The following is a 25,709-nucleotide window of genomic DNA, read 5'->3' on the forward strand; positions in this document are numbered from 1 at the left end:
TTCTTGTGTTTATCCATCCACTTCACCATGATGAAAAAATTCTAGCACAGACTATGATTATGCCCTGTAGGCATGATAACCTTATGATGTACAAACTACTTCTTCTTCTTTTTTCTTCTTCTTCTTCTTCTTCTTCTTCTTCTTCTTCTTCTTCTTCTTCTTCTTCTTCTTCTTCTTCTTCTTCTTCTTCTTCTTCTTCTTCTTCTTCTTCTTCTTCTTCTTCTTCTTCTTCTTCTTCTTCTTCTTCTTCTTCTTCTTCTTCTTCTTCTTCTTCTTCTTCTTCTTCTTCTTCTTCTTCTTCCTTCTTCCTTCTTCCTTCTTCTTTCTCCTCCTCCTCTTCCTCCTCCCTCCTCCTCCTCCTCCTCCTCCTCCTCCTCCTCCTCCTCCTCCTCCTCCTCCTCCTCCTCCTCCTTCACCACCTCCTCCTCCTCCTCTTCCTCCTCCTTCTCCTCTTTCAATCAATCTCATTGTATAGCTGTGAAGGAATTCACAATTGTTTCATTGTGAGCTAGGATTTAGAAGTGAGGGCTGGAATAAGAAGTACAGAATTTCCCTCCAGGTGTCCTCTGCCTTTTCTCCTTAGTGGTGTCATGCTTTCTAATGCTCACACCTGGAGCAGCATGTGAACAAAGCTTGCCAGTTTCCCTCTGTCATCCCTGCCCCTCTCAATTTCTACCCTTACAATTACTGGCACAGAGGAGGATAGCGGGTTTCTTGACTCTTGAGGATTGAGAGGGAAATATAATTGATACATTTTGTTTGAAATGAAACAAATAAGGATATCCAACGTAACATTTGCCATTTAATGTTACCTTTAGCAATTATTTGTTCGAGGCTGAGTTTCTTAACCTATAAAATGTTGCTGTTTGCCTTGAGGGTGTGATTCAATGTGATGCTGAATAGAAAGTATGTCACACTAATGCCTAGGACATAGCTACTTGGTTATTACTTTATAAAATACAAATGCCTTCAGTAGTTATCATGGAAATGCTTCTCAAGAGTGGAAAGAAAAAGAAGGGGAGAAAACTCTTTACTTTGATTCTATAGTATAGACATGCATTTGAAGCATAATAGACACTTCAGTTTTGATATCTCAGCCTATGTTTCCTCATCTATAAAGTAGAAATAATAACCTCCATGAACCAATAAAGTCACAGACACATAATTGGAATGGGATGAAATCACCCTTCACCAAAACAGATTCTACTCAGGTCAGACTTACCTACCTAATGACTGACAAGTTCCTTTTGCTCAAATAAAATGAAAACAATATTCATTTGTATATTTTATTGCATGTTAATGCTAAATTGACCCCACATTTCCTCGTGGGTTCTCCATCACAGCTTATAAATATCTCAAGTTACACATACACATATACACACTCATGTAGTTGTACTGATGTCTAGTTAGATTATGTTCATTTTGTCCTAGAACCAGGGAACAGGCTACAACTATTTAATGTGTCTAATTAGCAGGAACATTGCTGGTTTTGTGCTGCAGTGAAAGAATTTGTAAATATAAAATAAAGCAGGCATTGTGGTGATTTATTCTTAGAAAATAATAGAATCTTCTCAAGGGACAAATTTTTGGTGCTACATAGGATAAAAATATTTCCAGATGTGTCTAAAAAGGTGTTCTTAGAGTTTCTTTGCAGGCATCATTAATTCCTCATGGAAGAATGATAATAGACAAGTTTTGCCATTCCTCAGGATTAGTTTCCTAATCTAAAATGGGGCTATTTAGCAAAAAACCACAAGTTTGTTTTTCTTTACAAAATTTAATAGCAAAAATAAAATGCATGCATGCATTCTAGCCATGTAGTATCTCCTCTATAGTGAACAGTTGCTGTGTTTTAAAATAGCTTTTTATAAATACATTCCTCCATCCACTAGACACAGAAACAAAAGATTCTCTCTCTAACTTACCTTTCTCTGGAATGGAGAGTTCCAGGATCTTTGGAGGGTGCAAGTACTTTGCAGGTGACCCCATTCCAGATACCCTCTGGGGATTCTGTTGTTCCTCTTGTTCTCCACTCAATGACATTTGTCAGTGTGCATCAAGGAGAATAATTGGCCCTAAAAGTGGTTGCAAGTGTTTAAAGTCCACAGAAATGAAATTGCTTGCATTATTTACAGACTTATCACTACAGGGGCCTGTGAGTAGCTGTCTTCTAGCCAAGAATCATGCAGCCTCACAGCAGACACATACTAATGGTCACAGTGAAGTGGACTCTTCAATGTGGACTTGCATCTTTGTATGCAATGGCTGAGAGGTTGGGAAATGAAGATGATGTCTAAACCTGTTGTGCATGGAGCCCCACTTGTTCACATGGCTCTTTTTACCCACATCAAAGTGCCGATTCCCATCTAGGTACTCTAACATCATGGCTAGACAATGGCTACTTAGCCCAGCAGCCAAGAACTATGGATCATTCCCTGGGTGACATTAGGCAGCCCCCGACTCTCCTTCTCATCTGCAAGGCAGAGTGATCAGATCAGCTTTGAAAACTCTGGATTTTCCACCATTGTTAGGAATGGTAACCTGGTAGGATTTCCTTGGATTGCAAGTATCCAAAAGAAGCGGGGGGGAATGTTTTTATATAACTTAGCTAGATAAGCTGACTCACATTGTGGATTCTGTGAGCGATCCTTGTGATATTTTATGTCAAGTCATTTAGTTAAGTGTGACCATATGTCCCATTTCATCAAGCTTGTGTTCAAAACGAAGTCACATTCCATTTACCATTCAAATTAAATGACTTGTTCTTCCATCCTGTTTAATGCAAGGAGAGCATTATTGCATCCACCTGGTCCTGTCTTTATCACGCCAGCTGCCCATTTCTTAGGTCTGTCTAATCCAGTTTAAGGGACAAGTCCAGGGAGCTGTTGCCTTGGAGAGAAAACCTTCCAAAACCTGCTTGCATAGCCACACATAGCCCATCCTTTCGGAACGCTGCTGTTATGGCTGCTATATAACATTACTGTTGATTTGTGGGCACATTAAACCCTGAGCATAGCTTATCACATGGGATCCCAATTAAAGCATAAATGACAATCTTTTAGCTGCATGTTGCTAATGATAAAGAGTCCCCAATGGCTCCCCAGCCACCAGAGAGATATGTCAGCCTGTGTATATCAGGGTGTAATTCCTCTTTACTGTGGATAAGACAGTACCACCCTTCACCAACCAGCATGTTTATTGCTGTCCTGGAAGCAGTTTCTCTAGATACAGTAGTGGAACCATCTATTTCTGGCCTGCTTGTTCAACTGTGTCTTCTGTAGGCCTTGATCTCTGATGTCAGATAGCTGTAGCTCTATCGAGGAGCATGCATGAGCACCCACACACATTGCGGTTTTTCCTTTATACTGCTGCAGGGCTGAGAAGTAGGTCTTAGACAGATGCTGTGCTAGAACTGGTCTACTTCCCTGTCTCTTAAGTTTGCTCCATACCCTGCTTCAGGAAGGCCAGTGTCATTGTAAACAAAAAACAAAAAACAATATTTTTCCTTTGAAAGTAAATGCAAATCGTACAATCAAATAAAAGAAACTCTTTAAAATTTTTCTCATGTGGACAAGTGACAATAATATGCATGTGATCTAGAAAAGCTTGTAATTTTGGCTCTGTCTTGGACCCTACATGTGATAACTACTCTGAAATTTAAAAGAAAAGTCAAGCAGACAGAAAAGCATGATTTTTGACTGATGTTTCAAAGACCAGTGATGGTACGATAGAAAGAAAACACATCTGAAATAGGATGAAGAGCACCAACGAAAGATGACAGGTAGTGTTCAGAATGAGTGGAGCTCACAAATTATACTGAGCAATCGGAAGAGCTGAAGCTAGAAAAATGCATGAAACCCAGATCATAGACTTCATTTTAAACCTCAACAATCACATGGGACATTCTGAATGATTTTCAGGAAGGGATCTATTTGATTGCATTTGATCTTAATCTATCCTGGCAATAAGTTTGAAGCTTTTCTTTCAAGTGAATAGTTAATATTTAATACATAATTTCTTAGTAAGTTTCAATAGTTCAATATTTATTAAGTACTTAAATTATGCAGTATGGTTTGTGCAAAACCTTTTTAAACTACATCATCTCCTTTAATCCTTTTGGGAATGTTAATAAAAATATTCTATAATTATCTATACATGTGAAAATCCAAATATTAGAGAGGTTAGGTAAATTGCACAATTTTATATTCATGAGAGCTTGAACTTAAACCCAGGCAATTTGTTTTCACAAAACTAGTTTTAGCCTCAGCAAGAAAGAATTGCCAGGGGAACTTAAAACAAAATCAGAATAATAACTAGAGCTTGCAATTAAATTAGAACTCCTAGGGACAAAGTATTTGTTGTCCATATTTAAAAAGTTCCCCCAAGTGATGCAAAAGGTCACACAAAAATAGGATTGTTGGACTGAATTCGATGTTGGAGGGATACGTGAAATGTCTGTTCATTACAGTATTTTTCCCAATGGCCAAACTATGAAATGAACCCAATTGTCCATCAATAGAAAATAGATAGTGCACCATAGATTTCAACAGTCCTTAAAAAAACAAACAAACTCTGTTTCTCTTGACACCATGAGCGAAACTAGAGGAAGTTATTCTAAGTGAAATAACCCATGCTGAAGAAGAAAAACACTAGATCATCTCATTTATATGTGCAATCTTCAAGAATAATAGAAATGAAAGGATTCCTAGAAGCTGAGGGGAGTCAAGAAGCAGTGAAAGAGGAAATGTTGATTGAAGGATACAGAAGTTTAGTTTCCCTGGAAGAATAAGTGATAGTAATCTATTGTTCTATAAGGTGGCCAAAGTAATATATATTTAAAATTTTCCTTAAAAGTGCAGTGTGTCCCTGGCTACCAGTGGCCTGTAATCCTAGCTACTCAGGAGGCTGAGAGCTGAACATTGTGGTGAGAAGCCAGCCTGGGAAGGAAAGTCAGTAAGACTCATCTCTAGTAAACTCTCAAAAAAGCTGCAAGTGGTCGGGTGCTGGTGGCTCATGCCTGTAATCCTCGCTACTGAGGAGGCTGAGATATGAGGATCACAGTTCAAAGCCGACCTGGGCAGAAAAGTCCATGAGACTCTTATCGCCAATTAACCACTAGAAAGCCGGAAGTGGCGGTGTGGCTCAAGAGGTAGAGTGCTTGCCTTGAGCTGAAGAGCTGAGGGACAGCGCCCAAGCCCAGAGTTCAAACCCCACGACAGACCAAAAAAAAAATATCTGCAAGTGGAGCTGTGGCTGGAGTGATAGAACACTCTCCCCGAGCAAAAAAGCTCAAGAACCGTGCCTACGCTCTGAGTTCAAGCCCCAGGACTGGTACACATACACACAAAAAGTACATTATTTTTTCACTTCAAAAATGGAAAAAGGATAACTAACTGGGAGGTGGGTCTGCCATTAAAACAAAAAAGGGGGAATCTGTACAGCACATGGGCAGCAAAGATGGAGCTGAGAAGGAGTTGAGTGGGCAGAGCCCAATTTGCTTTACATTTAGTGCGTAACCAGCCCACGGAAGCTTAGGTGCATGATAGGGTGTGACCTTGACAGTGATTGGTTCCTCTTCCTCCCCTGCCATGCCACCCGCTCCTGTTTGCTTTAAAAAGGGCTTGCTCTGTTAATAAACGAGTTTCTTCCTGCTTGAAAAAAATGGAAAAAAATCAAACCATTACATTATATTCTATATGTACTATTATTTAGCAATTGAAAAAAATGTTAAAAAGGGCAAAGTTACCACCTACTGATCAGAGGCAACAATGATAATTTCACATGCAATCAAGGATTGTAAATATTTGTACCCCAATGAACACCCAAAACTCACAAGGGAAAATTAAAAACAAAAAAAAACAACAACCTGTTAAAGGAAAATTACAGAATATGAAGACTTCTAATGCTTCTTTCACAAATAAAAAATATATGCCCTTCATCTTTTTCAAGACTGCCTGGCAGAATAAAAGCCAAATCAAGGAAGTATGTGAAAAATAGAAAAGATGGCAGAGGCATATCGAGATAGGGAAGAGGAACAGAGCAGCAATCGGATTGTTGGAGTAATAAGGCACTCTCACTGATGAGCCGTAGGTAATATCAAAGGCACATTTGCAGAATGTTTCCCTTTCTGTAGTTGTACAAATACTCCCTTGCCATTACAAAGCACTTTTCTTCTTGGCAGATTGAAGAATGCTTTACCAACTAAATGCATCCCAGCAATATTCAGAGCTCAGGTCCAACAATATCCTAAGTTGCCTTGTTATTACAGAGGTAGCAGCACCATTTAATAACATATTAAATGCATTATTCATTTATGTAACTCAGACCCAGGGACAGCTGCTGAGATGAAAATAGAACCATTCTGTAATGCCGAAAGCAGGTGTGTGCTTATTTGAGTACATTAACTCTGTATTTCTGCCCAATTTTCTTCTAAATTTCAGACACAGGTCTGGTAAGGCTAATGTGATGCCATTTTAGTCCAAGAAATAAAATGGTCACAGAATGGTGTTTAATGACTAGTTTAAAAAAATGCAAAAAAATAAAATCACCAACAAACCTCTCTGTGGCAGAATCCCAGGGGGATAGATCTGTGCTTTGGGTTGAAGCAGAATTGTACTGCTGCAGGCCACAAGAAAGCCTGAGGTGGTGATTGGTCTGAACAGAAAGCTGTCCCGAAGCTGATGATGGCTGCAGTGATGGCAATCCCGGGCTTCGATGGCTATTCAGTGGGACAGAGCCATGGCTGTGCTCGGATGCCAAATGATAAAAAAAAAATTACAACTTTTATTTGCACAGTGCCTCACATCCAAAACACGAGGGCACTTTCTGATGCACAGCTCCACTCGCTGAACTGCTGTCATTATTCTAGATGGCCTGGCTGTCCAATTTCTTGCTACTATTGCTAGCATCAGAGTGCTTCCCTTCTCCAGTGTCTGCACCTTGTCTTTGTTTTGAGGGTTTTCCTATCATCTCTCTTCTGCTTACAATAATTTTTTCTTGTAATCAGCCTACTCTAAAGTGATTTTTTTTAAATGACATCACCTTCCAATTCATAGACCTGGAAAATGACCAATCAGAAAGGGCAGTGATCTTCAGGCTGGAGCAGGATTTTGGATATGCCCTGATGGGTTAGTTGTGAACTCTTTGGTTGGTGAGCATGGGTAGCAACTGGATGAGGAGAGATGAGGTCACTGGGTAAGATGTTTGAAATGGTTCAAACAGTGGTGATAGTCAACTGCTCTGTGTGCATTTCAGCATTGAAGCTGATACAGATCATACATTGCCATGCTATAGTCATAATGGTGTGGACTTCTTGATTCCTAGTCTGGGATCTCTAGGGCATAAGGAAGCCCTCAGGCTATGTAGTGGGCAGCAGAGGAATAACAGTTTCTGAAGACATATGGTCCATGGTATTGCCTATCTGCTGTTGAGAAACTTGTTAACACTGCATATGTCAACTTTTTTACTCTGTATATTGGGAATGATTGCAATATGTTTCTTATGAAGGACATTTATGTACAAAATAAGTGAGGACAGTCATGTTAGGAACTTAGCACTGTGAATAGAACACAGGAAACACTCTAGAAATGTTTTTGCATTTTTTTTTTACTACTTTACTACCTTGAAGATTCACTTTCAAAAGTGTTAAGAAGAATGATTTGGCTTGAGTAGAATGAGTTTATTGGGAAAGTAGAATGAATAGCACAGGGAAGGCTTTATGTGAAGAATTAGGGGATTCAGGACTTATCTTGAGCTCATTTGGAAGCCATGAAAGTTGTAAATGGGGTAGAGAAAATAAAAATATTATTACATAAAAAATACATTTCACGAGAACTTCTTAAATGATAGGACAATTGTAAGTCCTGTCCACATTAACCCATTTAATCCTTTCACCTACCCTCAGAGATGATTAGATATTAATGACAAGCCTTGTACTAATCCACAGTATTCACTGCACTTGTGCAGACAATACTTTGTTGACTTTTTGGTAGTCAATCTTGAGAGTTAGCAGTAAAGAATGTGGGCTAGAGTTAGACATAAATGGATTTGAAAAGTAACTGGAGACATATCCAATCCACTGCCAGTGTCATAAATAGAACTTTATGAAAGCATAAAGTTCTATTTTTAAGTATGTATCAATAGCCTGGCAACTGTGACTTACACCTATAATCTTTAATTACTCAGGAGGCAGAGATCTGAGGATTACAGTTAGCCAGCAAAAAGTCGGAACTGAAGACATGGATCAAGTGATAAAGGGGCAAATGTGATAAAAAAAAAAAAATAAACAAGAGCACAGATTACTGAGTTCAAGCCCTAGTACCAGCACAATAAACAAATTTTTAAAAATGCATTGTCTGTTATCTTTCACGGCATATGAATAGGACTTATTTGTCAAGGCAAAGACCAAATAATTTGCGTAGTTAAACTTTTATTATCTGAGCCTCTTTATTAAAAGTTTGTCAAGCTCCATTCTATAATAGTGGAAAGTAAGAGCTTTGATCATAACCATCATGAGCTCTACCATTGTCTCTAGGCAAGTGGTTTGGAGAAATAAAATGCATAAATACATAAAGTACTTATTCCAAACCCTAAAGTAAAAGAGATGATCTGGTAAAAACTGAACCTTAAAATTCTTTATGTTTTTGTTGGTAATAGGGATTGAACTCAGGGCCTTGGACTTGCCAACCCTTTGAACCATGACTCCTTAAAATTCTTGAAGTTTGATTATACTATGATCACAGTTTGCAATTTACTATTAATTGACAAATAGTACAGGAGAGTTCACTTGCATAAGACATTATTGCTTCCTGTTAAAGCTAAAAAAAGAAAAAAGAACAAGAATGGAGAGATTTACTCCATTTGAAAAAAACCTGAAGACTCCTCAATGTGTGGTTTCAACTGTTTTATTAACATAGTTTATCATGAAGTGAGTAGAAACTCAAATTTAACCAACTTAATATCATAGCATCCAAAGTTTCCTTTTTTCCCTCTGAACTACAAAGTGGCGAATTCCAGAAGTGAATGAGCCAGGCGTGGTAAATGGCATCCCATTGTAGGTAGTGAGAAGATCCGACTCACTGTACATCATAGTCTATAGGGTGTTAACCTGGCTTTATCTCAAGTCATAAGTATATTATCACAGGAAGGTTGAGTTCAATAAACTATTTTGAGAGAATCAATGATCATGTTGAGTTTTGTTACAGAATATTCTCATAATTATCTTCTTATGCATTGTCACCATTAATCTCTCATTGTGCCTAGTTGATACAGTAAGCTTCATGGCTGGTATATATGAGTATAACAGTGTTTGTAGGGTTAAGTACTATCTTCTTTTCTAAGCATCCATTGGCAAGCTCTCAGACCCAGACTGTCATCTCCCTGGGGACTCCTGCTTTACTCATTCTCATCCTTAATTAGGTATTGTTTGAATTATTGCCTCAATTACCCAAGTCTTTTCAACTGAATCATTAACCTCATGAAGATGAGGATTAAAGATTTATCTCTATGTATTTTCCTGCAGCTCCCAAATGGAGAAATTGTCAATTGATTAGGTAAACAAACATAGTGATTCTATTAAAATGCTAATAACAATGGGATGCTGTTATTATTAATCTCTCCGTTGGACACTTTATATGAATTAGCCCAAATCTTCCAAGAAATGTGAAAATCAGATAGTTAGGTGGTTATTCATGGTCCTCAGAGCTAAGCAGGAGGTCAAGTTAAAACAAACAAACAAACAAAAACACTTGCTAAGTAGCCAAGCACTTGTGGTTTCAGTCTATAATCCTAGCTACTCAGGAGCCTGAGATTCAAACGATCCAAGTCACTTCAGAAAAATGCATGAGACCATTTTAGAAAGAACCAGCAAAAGGCTAGATTGGGGTCTTTGTTCAAGTGGTAGAATACCCACTGAGTCATATATTTGAGCAAGCTCAAGGCCCTGAGTTCAAACCCTGGTACTGAAGAAACAAAGGAACAACAACAACAAAAAGCAAAACGAAACTCGATAGTAACCTGCAACTAGAATGACCTGGTTCATGACTTGAACTTTTCTTTTCCTTAGCTATAGGAAGGTAGTGTCCAATAACTGCACTGATGGAGTGAGGGAGCAGTACACTGCCAAGCCACAGAAGTGTCCGGGGAAGGCCCCTCGAGGGCTCCGAATCATCACCGCTGATGGAAAGCTGACCGCAGAGCAAGGACACAATGTCACACTCATGGTACAACTGGAAGAGGTAGGCGCCGGTGATTTCTGTGCCTTTTTGGCTTTCTTAGCCCACAGATTTTTTTTTCCTCCAACAAATCATGGCTCTTGTTATGTACCTCCTTTAATGTTCTGCATTTAATAGGCAATATTTTTTGTCTTTTTATTCAACTCTTACATTCATGTTTTCTGTTACCATTTCACCTTTACTGGCAGTTTTCAAATTCCTTTAATTTTACTGCAAGTTCCAATTCACTTCGTTTCTTATTTTTCCAGTACTCTCTTGGAACTTGATTTTGTTTATTGTAAATTTTTAGCAAAAAAAAATTTTCCCCAGAGTACAGTCATGTTATTCCCAGAGTAATTTCTCATGTACACATATTGATCTAACCTAAAAGATGTGAATAATTTTGTCCTTTCTTAGCCTGACAATTTGAATTTTCTTTACTAAAGGCAACTTGCTGTTAGAACATACAACTCTAAGACCAGTGTAAACACAGCTGGGTATTTCCGTACATGTATCTTGGTTCACCACAACAATATCATCTTCATGAGCCATTGTTATTTTCCAAGTTATGGTTCACTGAAATCTCTGATTATCTAGATAGTGGATAAGAATGGGCAAAGGCAGTTTTGTCATTGTGTAAATGGGAATGTGGTCTCTAGAGAATATCACTGAAGTATCTTTTACTAAATCAGGCAATCCTCACTTCAACTATATTTTGTGAGTAACTAAAATACACCCAGCACTCCACTGGACTCTGTGAAAGCAAAGTAATGTTTAAAGTTAGTAATGGCCTTCTTGGGAGACAGAAATAGGACTATCACAGTTCAAGGCCAGTCCAGAAAAATGAGATCTTATCTCATTATAGCAGTTCATGTCTATTTTCTCAGTGACTCAGATAATGGAGGTACTAAGATTAGTCTGAGGTCAGCCTGGGTAAAAGATGAGATTATCTGAAATACCAACCCAAAGTACAAGGCTTGGGGGTGGAGTGTGAATCAAAAGGTAGAGCATTTATCTAGCAAGGCCTTGGGTTGAAGTCCCAAGACACACACACACACACACACACACACACACACACACATGCACGCACGCACGCACGCACGCACGCGCACACACACAAATAAAAGAACAATTGATAATGACAGAAGGATTAAAACTATTATGACATTAGCTTCCCATGTTCTAGTCTGATTGCCAGTAGATCTGTTATTTGTGTACATTTTTTAATTTTCTTTAAGTAGTTGTCCAAAGGAGTTGCCATTTAACAAAAGTTTATGAATATAGAGCCCCTTGATCAATGTTACCCCATTCAACACTCCCTCCCTTCCCCACCCCTTTCCTAGCTCTTCTTAATTTTGTCTACCCTTTTCCCCTTGAACCCACCCCACCCCTTCTGAGTACCCACTGTCTGGTGTTTATTTTGCTGTATTTTGAGTTTTCCTTTTTAAGGAATCACATTTTTTGAGATTTCCCTTGGATCCATATTTCAGATAATATATTTGCTTATACTTAGATACCACCCAAGTTATTTACTTACAAGTTTATAAGCTAAATCTAGCTCCCATACGTAAGAGAAAACATGTGTCCTTTGTCTACCTGGGCCTGACGTATTTCACTTAAACATAATTTTTTCCAAGTCTTTCCATCTCTTTACAAATGGTACAATATTCTTTCTAATAGATGAGTCAATTCCATTGTGGGAATAAGTCATTTGCAATAGGCTAAAAATACCTAAGAATTAGCTTAACCAAAGATCTGAAGGACCTCTACAATGAAAACAATAAAAACTTAAAGAAGTAAATCAAAAAAGATTTAAAGAAGTAGATTGACCTTTCATGCTCTTGGATTGGCAGAATTAATATCATGAAAGTGGCAATGTTGCTCAAAGCAATCTATAATTTCAATGCAATATCCATTAAAATGTCAACATCATTTTTCAGTGAGATAGAGAAAATATTCTCAAAGTTCATATGGAACCATAAACAAGGCCCTGAATTGCAAAAGTTATCCTTCATAGAAAAATAAATAGTGATGGAGGTGTAGCAATACCAAACTTCAGACTCTACTATAGAGCTATAGTTAGGAAAATAACTCTCAGTTTGTAGCATGCATAAGAATCAACTGAAACACATATGAAAGCATTGTATGAGGTCAGCTCCTCAAAGATTCTAATTCAGTGTGTTGGCTTGCTGTCCAAGAGTATTCATATCTCACACATTCACAGGTTGTACATTGTGCTCCAAGGAAAACACACTGAAAGCAAAAACAAGGTCAATAGCAAAGGGAAAAAGAAATCAGAAACTCCAGAGTTTAGCTTGAGAAAAATAAGATTAACTGATTAGGATTTCTTTGTCATGTTTGATCAAAAGCAATACTATTTAGTTTTCTTTAGTTCTATATTAATCCCTTTAGCTATATAGTTATTCTTCTAAATGGTAAAATTCTCAAAAACACTTTAGAGGAAACTACAAAGATGAAAGTCAGTGTAGGCCAATTGGAATTATACATTTTTCATTTAAATAAACTGTGGGGGATTCTGCTTCTGGGTATGACAAATTTGCTTGTAGCCATCCAAATATATAGAGAGGGTGAAATGGGAGTAAAGAAGAATGAAATCTGGGGGGAAGGAGGAAGGAGGTAGAGTGGAAGAGGAGGTAGAGGAAACTTTCAAGAAGATTGGAATCCAAAATTCTCTGAGGAAATGGAAAATTCATCAGGATGAGTCCAACTTTTGATGCTGAAATTTTCCACTAGAATGTTGCCAATTCATCTGTCATATCATATATTAGATTCAGATTTTAAATTCCTAGTGGGACATCAGGTAGGAAGGATTGAACATGAGAAGTAAAGCACAGAACAAGTGTAGAAACATGAGGCATGATACGTAATGTTGAAATGTGCCATATAGATTTTATTACAGTCCTGGAAGAGAAAGAGGGCGATCAGAACAGAAACATTTCAGAAGATATCATAGCTAAGAATTTTCTAAGGCCAATGGAAGATATCAACATATCAATATCAAAAGAATCAGCAGACTCCAATAAAGACATACATAAAAGGAAACCAGACTTGTCTACCATACGCAAAATGCCGAAATATAACAGCAAAGAGAAAATTTGAAAACAGCCTGGAAGAGTCAGGTGCTCATGGCTTATACCTATAGACCTGGCTACTTGGAAATAAGAGACCAGGAGAATCACAGTTCCAGATCAGCCTAGGCATAAAAGTCTGTGAGATTCCATCATACCTCCACAGAGGTATGCTGGATGCCTGTTAGCCCAACTATCGGAAGCCTAAAGCAGGCAAATGACATATGGGAAAGAAGTGAGACTTTAAAGTAATCAGCATGACTTTGTGGTACATACAGCACCTAGCTAGCAAAAGCCAAGTCCGAGTTTAAACCTGAATACCCCCACCAAGAGTGCTGTTAATATATAAATCCAATAAATGGCCCATGAGTCGAAAACCATGCAGACATTGTACAAATTGATAAGAAAAATGCTGGAAACTCAACGGAAAATGCGTGAGTGACTTAAATAAGGAGTTCTCAAAGAAAGTAAGGAATTAGCCCATAGATAGGTGGGAAAATGTTCAGCACCCGTGTTCAGTCAATGCAAGTTAAAACTACAAAAAGTGTTACTGTGCATGATTATAAGATTTCTATTTAAGATGGCTAATCATATCACATGTGGTTGAGAGATAGTAGCAGTGGCAGCGAGTCACCTAGATGATGCTGATTGGAGCAAACGAAACTGCTATCTTGGGGATCTGTGGGACATGGATATCGGAGCTGCACCTAGACACAATCTGGGGCTTATCACTTTGCTCTACAAGGGATGCACAGTAGCATTTTCTATATCACTTTGCTCTACAAGGGATGCACAGTAGCATTTTCTATTGTGGTCTCAAATATCCACCATCAAACGAGATCCAAAAACATTAAGTAAACAGTTCCAGAAATAAACTCTCCGTTCTAGGTAACGATTCATACTGTATATTTTCATAATTGTCCTAGTTTATTATTAGTCATTGTTGTTCATTGTTTTTGAGCCTAATTTATAAATTTAATATTGTCCTAGAAACGTATGCAGAGGAACAAACGCAGTATGTGTAAACTGCATATAGATGGTATTTATATATGTGTTTAAAACATACATATGATATAAATACATAGATAATAGAAAGATAAATGATAGGTATGTAGGCAGGTAGGTAGGTAGATTATGGTTTCTGTATGTTGTTTCATGCATATTTTGGAAGTCTGGGATGTTTCCCCTTTTCTTGAGGGAGACTTTTATACTCATCTCAATTGCACATGCATATATACCAGAATGTGTGTAAAATAATATGTAGTAGTATCTACAAGATTCACATACTAGAAGCTGCTTACTCTTAGATAAAGAACTGTTTGTAGTATACTGCAACAAAAAAAAAAGAACAAACTGGAGATACATCTGAAAACTTGAGGAGGAATCACATCTCCAGTGTTGAGCTAAAGAAATCAGGCTAAACATATTGCATGCCTCCATTTAATTAAACTATAAAAATAGGCAAAGCTAATTCATGATAAGGAAAGTTTAAATAACTCTTCCCTCCTGAGGTAGAGTGGTAGAGAGGAATATCTTGGTGATTGGCAGTTACTTGATGTGGTGATTAATAGAAACATGCACTTAGTAAAAACAGAAGCATAAATTTAATTATTTTTTATATTTTAAATGCATATTTCATTCAGCACCCAACGCTTTTATAGAAATTCAGCATTTTTTTAGAAATTCACCTAAGATGTAAAATGTCTTATTTGGGTCTTTGGGAGAAAGGAAAATTAATAAAATCTTTCATGAACTATCAGGACAAGATTGATTTTCAAGGTTAACCATTTCTCAGAAACATAAGGATATCAGTTATGACATTCAAAAAAAGCTCCTCTTTTGAAGCAGCAGATCTTGATGCCGGAGCAGAATTCAGTGTGTCATTCCATGTCTAATAACAATGGAGAGCCAAATTTTGAAGTAGGAAGCTTCTCTCTCAGGCAGCCCCAACCATTGCACTAGTGATGGAGCACACAGGTCAGGGCCAGAGGCCAGACTTCCAGCTGTCCCGGTTTGCTTTCCATGTAAGCAAGTACATCAGGCATCTCATACTGAGCAAAATGATGAAGGGACAGAGTGAGGAATCTGGCTCTAAGATGCATAAATTCATACCTTCTGGGCACAAAAAGGGAAAAAAAGGTATCAAGTCAGTGTGTTGCACTGGAGTGGGCAGAGTTACAACAGCAGGAATGAAATCTGCTGCCGTCTGCTAGCAGTCATGGCCCCTTCACACTCTGGCTCCTCGTGCAGAGTGTGGATTCCAGATTACAGCGCTGGGAGCCGGAGGCCCTGGAGACCTCACATTGCATTGTGGATTCTGTGGGAATGGTTCTCAGTCTTCGTGCACTGATGACCTGTTTGTCTGTTACTCTCCAGATCTCACATGTAGACATGGGTGAGGCGTATGATTCCCAATGAGGAATAAGGGGAAAACACATCTCTGAGGGGCTGGGGAACACAGACGTTTGTTAGGTTAACAACAGAAGCCGAGAGAGCCAGCAGTTCTTGAGCACTGACGGTTGCAGTTCATCAGTGCTTTACACACATCACCTCATTGAAGGCTCATGAGCAACCTTATACTAGTAAGCGTTATCACATGGCCATTTCAGAGATAACAAAGCTGAGACCCAGAAAGACAGAGTAACTGAGCTGAGTGCACAGAGCTAAATAGTGAAATCAGAAGTCAAGGGGGAGCTGTGTAACATCTCACTTTGCTACTGTGTTAGAAGGAAACATCTATGCCAGCACTTAATATAGTTTCTAAATCTCTGTAGAAAGCCTTCTTCATGTAGTTTCTAAGAAAGAAAAGGCAGAATTATCTATTCCCAAACCAGTTTGGTGTATGGGTGCTATGTGCTCGTCGACACTAGTCAACTCTGCTAAAACTTTCCTTCTGGCTTTTCTTAGAAAGTTAGTGGCTTGGAATCTAGTCATTGGAAAACATGTGAGCATACCCCCCTCTTTTTTTTTTTTAAAGGAAACTCCTTTAATCAAATGCCTGCTGTATATCCCAGACTGTTTTCTCTATGTCAAAGAACATTGCAAAACGTAGGATTCAAATGTAAGGCTTCAGAGTTTAGAATCCATGTGCAGTATTTTTTATCATTTATATTAAATGTCAACCAAAAACAAGAACAAAGCAAAATTTTTGTTGGTGTACCACTAGATAGAGGCTGACTTAGTGACTTGCATAGAAGCTACTCTGTGTTTCATCTTATGCTCCACCTGACTCATTGAAGGCCTGAGTAATCAACTACCTTCCTAAATAGATATGTGTGACCAGTTACTCACTATTTAACAAACCATTTGCTGAATGCCAGTTTTATAATAGCTACTTGGCATTCTTGAATAGACTTACTTTAGTTTGCAAAAATACATGCTTTGAATGAGCTAGGACCTTTGGCTAGATTTTCTATATTACTCCTTGTAAAAAGTTTCTACCCACATGAAGTCAAAAGCACTAAGAATACAGAACAAAAGAAGACTATTTTTTTTTACTGGAATAATACTTGAGCATTACCCAGTAAGTTGTGAATATATTAAAGCAGACATTGTGTCACTTGCAAAAGTAGCATCTCCTCTCAACGTGCCAAACATGGCAATAGGAAAGTAGCTCAGCCAACGCATGTGGATTAGGATAGCTTTCTTACAACAGTAGAGATAAAGTCTAAACCCAAAAGGAAAAGACTCTTAAAATGTAAATACTATCCAAAATACGTTACAGAATTCATCAGACATCCAAATCCCTTCCTTTATCCTCTACTTACTTGTCCATGTCCCAATTCTAACATAAGGATATCAGAGAAAACACGCTACCAGCAGAGAAAAGAAGATAACCTCACATTGACAGGAGAAATTCAAAAGCAAGACATACTCTAATTCCATGTATGACAGTCCATCCCTAAACAAGAATATTGGCAGACTTGACAGGTGTAAGAGATGAAATCCTATTCCTACAAATAGTATATGAATTCATCTTCAACATCTCAGTGACAAAGGTGACTGCATCACAGAACTCCCTCAGATTCCACTGCTCGGGTCAACAGAAGCATTACTCAGAGAATTGTATAGCTATATTTAGGTCAATGAAATTTCCACCAATGCCACGCCCACTCTGTTGCTTTTAGGGTTCTCTACATATATGCACTGTGGTACCATGATCCAAGGAACAGCTTTTCTTCCATCTGAGAATAACTGAGGCCAAATAAGTACACACACACACACACACACACACACACACACATTCAACACCATGCATACCACACAATGCATTTATGTGTAATGGTTTCTTAAGAGCAAGAACAAGTGCTTCAGGAATCAACCAAGCAGGGAATAAAAGGTTCTGTGCAGTTATGTCCAAAAAGGCAAACACGTCCCAATGATAGATTGACGCTTTTATATTTAGAAGTCAGACAAAGATATTTTGCACTTGGACCCACATGTACAATCAGAGGAACATCTCTGTTTGAAGACACTCAAGATGAATGCTCTCTGGACCACTAATGAACACTTAATGAGCTTATAGACTTTCAGCACCATCATTCAGCTTTGCAGAGAACTCCAGAGCAAGAACTGGCAGGCACAGGGTGATGGTGAAGGATCCAATCAGCCTTACAAAGGAAAAAAAAAAAAGACCAATTTGGAGAAGGCATTTATTTGAGAGACCTGCTACCCAGGAGTAGTGTATGCATGTTACACAAGATAATTAAACCTGTTATAAACAGCTGTAAGAATAAAGAGATGCAATTCTCTGCATATTTTAAGGCTTAAATTAAATCTGAGGCAAGGGACTAAAATTAAAACTTTGATCTGTATCTCATTGTTTTAATATTTCAATTTACATAGAAAGATGGGAACTTGAGGAAAATTCATGGTTAGAACTTTAGTAAGGCATAAGTCTGGAACATAAAGGCTGTGTCCTAATTAGACAAATTCATATCTTCCATAATTTCTCATATATCAAAAGACTTTATGACATAAAAGTACCATGATGTAACAACACATTAGAAATACAGCAGGACGACTCTTGAGAAACCTTTCTGTGAAACCCCTCCTTTGTTTGAATTCATGACAGAACTTGATCCCATTTGTCATTTGAAAGAAAGCTGATTTGGAGACTTTAGAATTAGCACAAAGAGTTGGTAGGCACTGTTGAATCAGGGCAGGTATCGGATTCTAAACCAGTTCAGTTCTGTCACAAAGCTTCAGTTGTTTCCTCCTCCAGCACAGAAGAACTGGGGTTGCTTTCAGTGAGCCAGGGTGTCTGAGACTTTCTTCTGTGTTATTCTCCTACCTCATTCTGCTTTAGTCTTCTTGACTGGTAACAAGCTAATTGAGACACTTCACTATTGAGACACTAATTGAGACACATCCCCCTCCCCCCTTGTTGCTGGAGGCTGCAGAGGAAATGAGGCAGACAATAGAGTTTATCTTCAGCCAGAAACCAAGTGTCTGAAGAAGTTCAAATGCACATAGTAGTGGCAAATACTCACAGCCCACACTACACCCCTCCGGGCAATCCCTTCACCACAAATGACTTCTGGCTTGCGGGTTTACCATTGACCATTGGTTTTCTGGCGTTTCTGCCTCAGCAATCCAGTCTTCAGTTCAGTCCACCTCTGAGATCCAAGGCAAAAGCTTATCACCAGTGCTTGAAGGAGGCTTTTTGTTGTCACCTACAACGTGAAATTCCTCCAGAAGCCCTAAGGGGTATTGGAATCTGGATGGATGGATCATTACGCAGCACCAAGGGAAAGCATATTCTGATAGGGTTAGAACAGCCATAGCTTGTCTGAACTAGAAGCGGCAATGATGAAAATGAGGATAACTGGGACAGTTATTTTTAAGATAAAGAAGATCTGAGTGTCAGTGTGTGGAGGTGCAGAGGATCTGGATGTGGTGTCTGTCACCCCATTCATCACTGGAGTTGATTTGGCTTGTTGGATGGCTAGGCAGGTGTCTCCTTCCTCTTACACGGCTCTGTGTGTGTTACTCCTAAAACTACATGCTCTATGGAAGAGGATGACACTCCTAACAGGTCGAAAATATAGGAGCGCCTTACTCTCTCCTTATAGAAGCTCTGAACCAGCTCCCCAGTGTACAATGCATTTCAAAGGACAGGTCAGCAGGCCCCGATCTCTCCAGCTCCTGCTTCACCTTTGTAGGGCTTTGAGGGCAATAGGGTGTCTCTCTCCCACATGTAATATCCTCCATGGAACACTTTTCCACATCGAACATCCCCATCAATTTTTTATTTTTCATAGTAGAATGGTTGGGAATGGAGTGGAACCAAACCCCCAAGGCCAAATATCATTTAGCCATTTATCAGAAAGCTCTGTATTACTTGGTGACATCTTATCAAAGGATACTGTCTACAAAACTATTGAAAATAATTAAAAAATATTGACAGTGAGATGCCAAAACAGTATAATGATTCCAGGGCTGTTGTGCATGTATATGTGTGTTGTGTGTTGTGTGTGTGTGTGTGTGTGTGTGTGTGTGTGTGTGTATGTGTATGTGTGTCCCCACGTCCATTCCCACTGGTTAAAACCGAATATATCAGCCTGTTAACAATATAATTTTGGAGTGGTAAAATTATGTGCATTATTTTTTTTTGTCAGTCATGGAGCTTGAACTCTGGCCCTGGGCACTGTCCTTGAGCTCTTCAGCTCAAGGCTAGTGCTCTACCACTTGAGCCACAGCACCAATTCCAGTTTTCTAGTGGTTAATTGGAGATGAGAGTCTCACAAACGTTCCTGCTTGCTCTGCTTTTGAACCACGATCCTCAGACCTCAGCCTCCTAAATAGCTAGGATTACAGGCGTGAACCTCTGGCACCTGGCTGCTACACAATTTTTAATTTTCTCTTTTATTATCATATTTCTCTATTTCCCCCACATTTCCTCAGAGAATATACTTTCTCTTTTCTTTCAATAAAGTTACTACACTTCCATCACACATTTTTCACTACTGGGAAAATTGGGCTGCCCCAGGTTGATTCCTAAAGGAGCCTTTCTCCGACTCATTTTGTGTTAAATGTAATTTTGTGCTTATTATGTAGCTGAATGTTTTACGTTCAAACTATTTGTAAGATTTACATGATGTGGTAATCCCATCTTTCTCCTGCCTACGCCTGCTGAGGTAATTTCTGAAATACTCCAGAGCAGTCGTAACATAGCAGAAATCCTTCACCATCCAAGCTGCCTACACGGAATGAAGAGGTCCCAGCTTGTAGTTATCCATCTGCTTACACAAGTCCAATGTCCACCTGCCCTCCGCGCTCCCGTCCAGTGTAGGCCCCGCACCAAGAATCCAGAAAAAGGAAATATGGGGTGAGGTTGTTCAGCCAAACATATGCTGCCACAGCCCATTTGCAGAAGAAAGATTCAACTCCTTTGTGAGGTTCTCAGCCTGGAGTTAGAGAAGTGTATGTGTTAAGTTAGGGACACTCAATATTTCATCCTGTTCACATGATGCCCCGCCCCCTTTCAAAGTGGATGAAGTTGTTATTTACCTCCCACCCCATGCCTCTCTATATTCAGGGTCATTCATATTAACATCCTGGATTACATCTGTAGGCACTGTTCTGTATTCTAACACTGACACACACACTTACATCCTGCCTATTATTGTTAACTTTGCTCATTTTTAATATAACTGGGCTATACCAGTTCTTCCTTTGCCATATATTTGTTTGACAGGATCATCTTTAAACTCTCTTCAAAGACAAAAAATAATGTCCCTATGCAGGAGCCCGGGTTCTGTCTGCCTCGGAGCTCTGAGGCTCACAGGGTGGGCTCAGGGTCTCATTTCCGGAGAGCAGCTGTCACGATTGAGTGACCGTAATACTCATTTTCCCATACGCTTCTGAATCCCTGTTATCAGAACTGATGGGTTCACATGCTCAGGTAAACTTGCCTTCATCGTGGGCATTTGATAGATTCATTTTTTTATTATAGAGGTCAGTGAGGCTCTTGGAGGCGTCTCAAGGGATCCTCCAGAGTACAGGAGACTCTGATGCCTTTCTCATGCATGTCTCCTAAGCCAGTTGTCATAGATGTATGGCTCTCTGAGTGAAAGGCACTAGACCCAAAGAATATGGGGTGGTAGTATAGATGCTTGCCAGCTTGGAACCCCATTCTTCAAATGCTGCTTTTTGATTTGTTCGATTGAAGAGACTTTCTGTTCAACACAAGACTTCCCGTCCCAGCCATTTCTCAAATTCTCTGGCTTCTTTGTGGCATAAACATGATATGGCTACATCAGAGGGCAGATGGGAGGCGTGGAGGATAGAATGAAAGCAAATCCATCTTTAGTTAGAAGTGTCTATGTTAAAACATTGGCAAGGAGAAAACAAAGTCAAGCCAGGAATAGAGTGAAGAAGAGAGGGAAATAAGACTTTAGCTTTCTTACATGAAGTTATAATCAACTTCCAACTAAAGAAACCTTGCCAATGAGGACTGAAGTGGGTGGGTAAGTTAAGCCACAAGTAACTTAAAATACTTCATGACGTCAGAGGTCTCATGCATACTCTTTCATGCCAATTGTCCCAATATATTACATAGAAACTCCTTTCTGCCATAGGGCATTTGCACATCTGTTTCCTTCTAGTCCTAGCATCTGGGCTCCCTCGCCTCTACTTCTTTTACTCCTCTCCCTCATCTGATTAATCCTTCTGAACAGTTCCTCTGAGAAGCTTCCTTAATGTAGTCAATCATATTAACTTCCCAGAAATCTTTACCACGCAAGCTTATGACATCATCCATCACTATTCTATATTATTACCTTTAATAATGTTTTAAAATTATGTCTGCAATTATACAATATGCAACTATTTCACTAGGAGGTCCAGAAATTCACGAAAGCCCAGACTCTATTTGTTTTTGCCTATTGGATTATTACATACTTCCATTTTCCCATTTAGCCATTGAAATTCCACAAATACATGGCATTTGGTTGCATGAATGAATGAATGAATGAGCCCTTCAAAGTAGGGCAAGTATGCCAAGACAAGTGAGTGTCTCAGAGTTGACCTATTGTCAGTTTGCTTGCTTGCTTATTCTCTGAAAGGGAATTACATTTCTGCCTCAGGTGGTGACTAGAGCTAAGGAAATGGCAGCAGATGAGGGATTTTTTTCCCAACCTCTCAAGTTTTCCTTTGCAGTAGTGTTAGGTTGAGAGCTATGAATGGCAAAGAATGGATCCAGTTCATCCTACCTGAGTGGGCTAAGCCATAGCAGTGGTGAGGGAAATCCATTGATTTCAGCTACCAAACATGGCACCTTGACATTCCAACGTCCCATGCAGAGTTCAAGCACTAGGGCCTCTCCCTGCACAAGAGCCCTGGGGACTTGTGTTTGGTAGAGTTTATCATACCTTTGCCTTCAGGGGCTCTGAGGTAACACACACTAAAGGCTTTGTTCTGTGAAGGACATCTCATGCATGCACCACTCCAAACATGGAGTCACTCACTCCCTTCTTCCACCTAACACAAGCATAGAGAACATGGTCACAAGTAGAGAATTAACGATGCTACCAAAGACCAGTATGGCATCCAGACAGATACAATTTGGGAGAAGAGTTATATGATTGACAAGAGGTATAAGTCAGACCAACCAATCAAAGGAAAGTGATGAAAACCGAACAGAAAGAACAAGATAAAGCATTCAAGCAATGGCAGATTCTAGTTTGTTCTTCCCAGCGGGGCAGCTACTCTATGCAAGTGGCAGTGGAAGCAGAATTGATTGAAGGTGTGCATCACCAACCTTGGTTGCAGTAAGTGGGCTGCAGCTCAGGTTGTTTTCTCGGAGTCTCCTTGGAAAACCTAGCAAATCTGGAAGTGGAAATGCACTGGAAACAGAATGCGGGATTGAGTGGTCCACTTTGGTTGTCCAAAATGAAGGACAAGTTAGCAAGCATGGGTGACATTTATATTTATTAGAGAAGGGAATTCAGGCAATTGTACAATGTCTAACCTTGTGGATGTTTGTCCAGTAGTTGAAAATGCTGGTCTTTTTCCAACCCAGGAGGACTGTTTGTGTGTGTGTTTATTACTAAGAGCAGCGCCAGGCTCTTACTGAGAACGGTGCTGGTCGCTCCACACAGAGCTTGGCTATGCAGAGATCAGAGGAGCAGGTCACCTAGATTCATAGGATTTGAACTGCTTTTCCTTTCCTGTGAATTAATCTTTTAAATGTCAGCATTTTAAACTTGGCCTTTTCAAAAAATATGATACCATATAAACCTTACTTAATCGAAAACACATTTCTAGTGCAAAGGTTTTTCTTGGTTACTGGGGTTTTTTTTTTTTTTTTTTTTTGCCTGAAAAAGAGAAAGACTATTAAAACAAAAGAAACATACAAACAAAAACTTGTTAAAGGAAGGCTGTGTTTCGTGAAGGAAACCATATTTTGCCAATTGTGTCTAAGCAATATTGTTTTGTTTATTTTTTGGGAATTTAAGCTATGATTACAAAGGTCATTTCTTTTTTACAGGTCTGGAATTTTGTTACTCAGACTTTAATCTCCTCCTGCCTACTCCATGAGAAATTTAAATTATAGGATTCCAATCAAGATTCAAAAAAACACTGTTGGTTTTATGCAGCTATACTTGTATAGGCTTTCTTTTTGCATAGAATTGTCCATGTGTTTGTAGTAATCATTTCAATTAAGATAGCACATTGTGCTCAGTTCATAGATTTGATAACAGACCAGACAAGGCTGAATGGCTGTATGAAGCCATCCAGCTTGTTAATGAAGCACCATCGTTTGCATATATGGTTTACTTATAGTTCTATTCGTGATAAATGAACTGCAAGTCCAGGAAAATGGGCTCAAATCCCAGGTAAGTTGCTACCTAGCTGGCTTACCCCTAGGAAATGATGCAATCTTCCCAGACTTTACTTTCAGCATCTATAAAGTGGACGAACATTGCCTTATCTTCTCTCCAGCCAAAGATTTTGTGGTTTGTGTTTGTGCAACATATGGATGCATGGAAGAATTTATCATTCTCATAAATGAAATCAGTACTTATTCTCACATCCTATCCTGTGTCAGGGAAGGTGTCTGGTTAGAGAACCAACAATAAGGGAGTTAATTCCAGGGTCTTGACAAGGAAGTGGTTCTTGACCATGTCAGCTAGGCTGAATTTTTAAGGCCTTTTACTCATGTGGATGAGAAGACTTAACAAGGCCTTGCAAGGAATGGAATCTCACATTGAAGCTGATAATGGAACACCATTCCCCTTCCAAAGCTTTGAAAATATAAGAGTCAGTTCCCTATTCATTAGGAGAGTGTTCACCTTGAACTCTGGCTTGCCAGGTAGTGTCCCTGGGATTTTACCCAAACAGAAATGTTCTTCGCTCTAGGCAGGAGGCAGGGACTGGGAGACAGCCCAGCCCCTCTGGGTGGAAGCAGCTAGGCACTGACTGTCTCCCCCTGGTGTTGCCTGACTGTCTTGCAGGGCGATGTACAGCGGACACTCATCCAGGTGGACTTTGGTGATGGCATTGCAGTGTCTTATGTCAACCTCAGCTCCATGGAAGATGGCATCAAGCATGTCTACCAGAATGTGGGCATTTTCCGAGTGACCGTGCAGGTGGACAACAGTCTGGGGTCTGACAGCGCCGTCCTGTACTTACATGTAACTTGTATGTTATTACTGTTGTTGGCTTATGACATATCCCAACTGCTGTTTCCTTTTGAAATCTATCCCAGGGGGTTAAAAAATATATATATATATATATATAAAATCTAGAAGAAACACAATACATACTGTTCAACTGAAGGGAAAGGAGAGATAAAAGAGAATAACAGAGCATAGGAGGGAGAGAGAGAAAGAAGAGAATCAGGAAGTAGAATTTGAAAAATCTTGAACTCTGGATAGCTTCCCCTTGCACTGGAGAGTTCCAGTTCCTCAGAGATCAGTCAGCATGCCTAAATTTGTGGATAGGCCTGAGCAACTTGTAGAGCAGATTGGCTGAGATATGAAAGATATGTTTGGCTAATTTTTTTTTTTTTTGCTCAGAAATTGTTGAAAAGCTTATATACGCTCAGCTGAAGCAAATTAGCACAAGTAAAGGATTTTCCCCTGACCCTCCCACTTCTATTTTTCTATGTTGTATCTTGCTATCAATAATCCTTGTAGGTTTTTTTCCCCTCCCTAAACAAAATATCATCTATAGATGATTTGACATTTGAGAGAAGATTGCTATTTGGCATAAGAGAAAATCATATAAGCAATGATATAAGGGAGCCACAGAACCAAATAGCTCCAAGAAATGCAAAAGCTTTCTCCCTATTGAGAAACCCAAGGGTGTGAGTCACTGATCAGGTAGTTAGAACTACTGAGTTCCTCTGGGAATACCAGGATATCACACATATGATATGTATGCGGGCATCTGTAAAAGTCAT

General features: G+C 39.2%; 1 protein-coding gene across 4 annotated transcripts in view; it reads left to right on the forward strand.

Annotated features, from left to right (window-relative positions):
* Sorcs1 (sortilin related VPS10 domain containing receptor 1) overlaps positions 1-25,709 on the forward strand; it is a 514,871-nt gene that overhangs the window by 445,080 nt on the left and 44,082 nt on the right. For all 4 annotated transcript variants that reach the window (XM_042689577.1, XM_042689575.1, XM_042689574.1 and 1 more), the window contains exons 18-19: positions 10,064-10,235; positions 24,760-24,946. In XM_042689577.1, coding sequence (XP_042545511.1) covers positions 10,064-10,235; positions 24,760-24,946 — 359 coding nt within the window. The remainder of the gene's footprint in view (positions 1-10,063; positions 10,236-24,759; positions 24,947-25,709) is intronic.

This window comes from Dipodomys spectabilis, unplaced genomic scaffold (genome assembly GCF_019054845.1).
Source record: "Dipodomys spectabilis isolate Male_0828 unplaced genomic scaffold, ASM1905484v1 ptg000125l, whole genome shotgun sequence".
NCBI lineage: Eukaryota > Metazoa > Chordata > Mammalia > Rodentia > Heteromyidae > Dipodomys > Dipodomys spectabilis.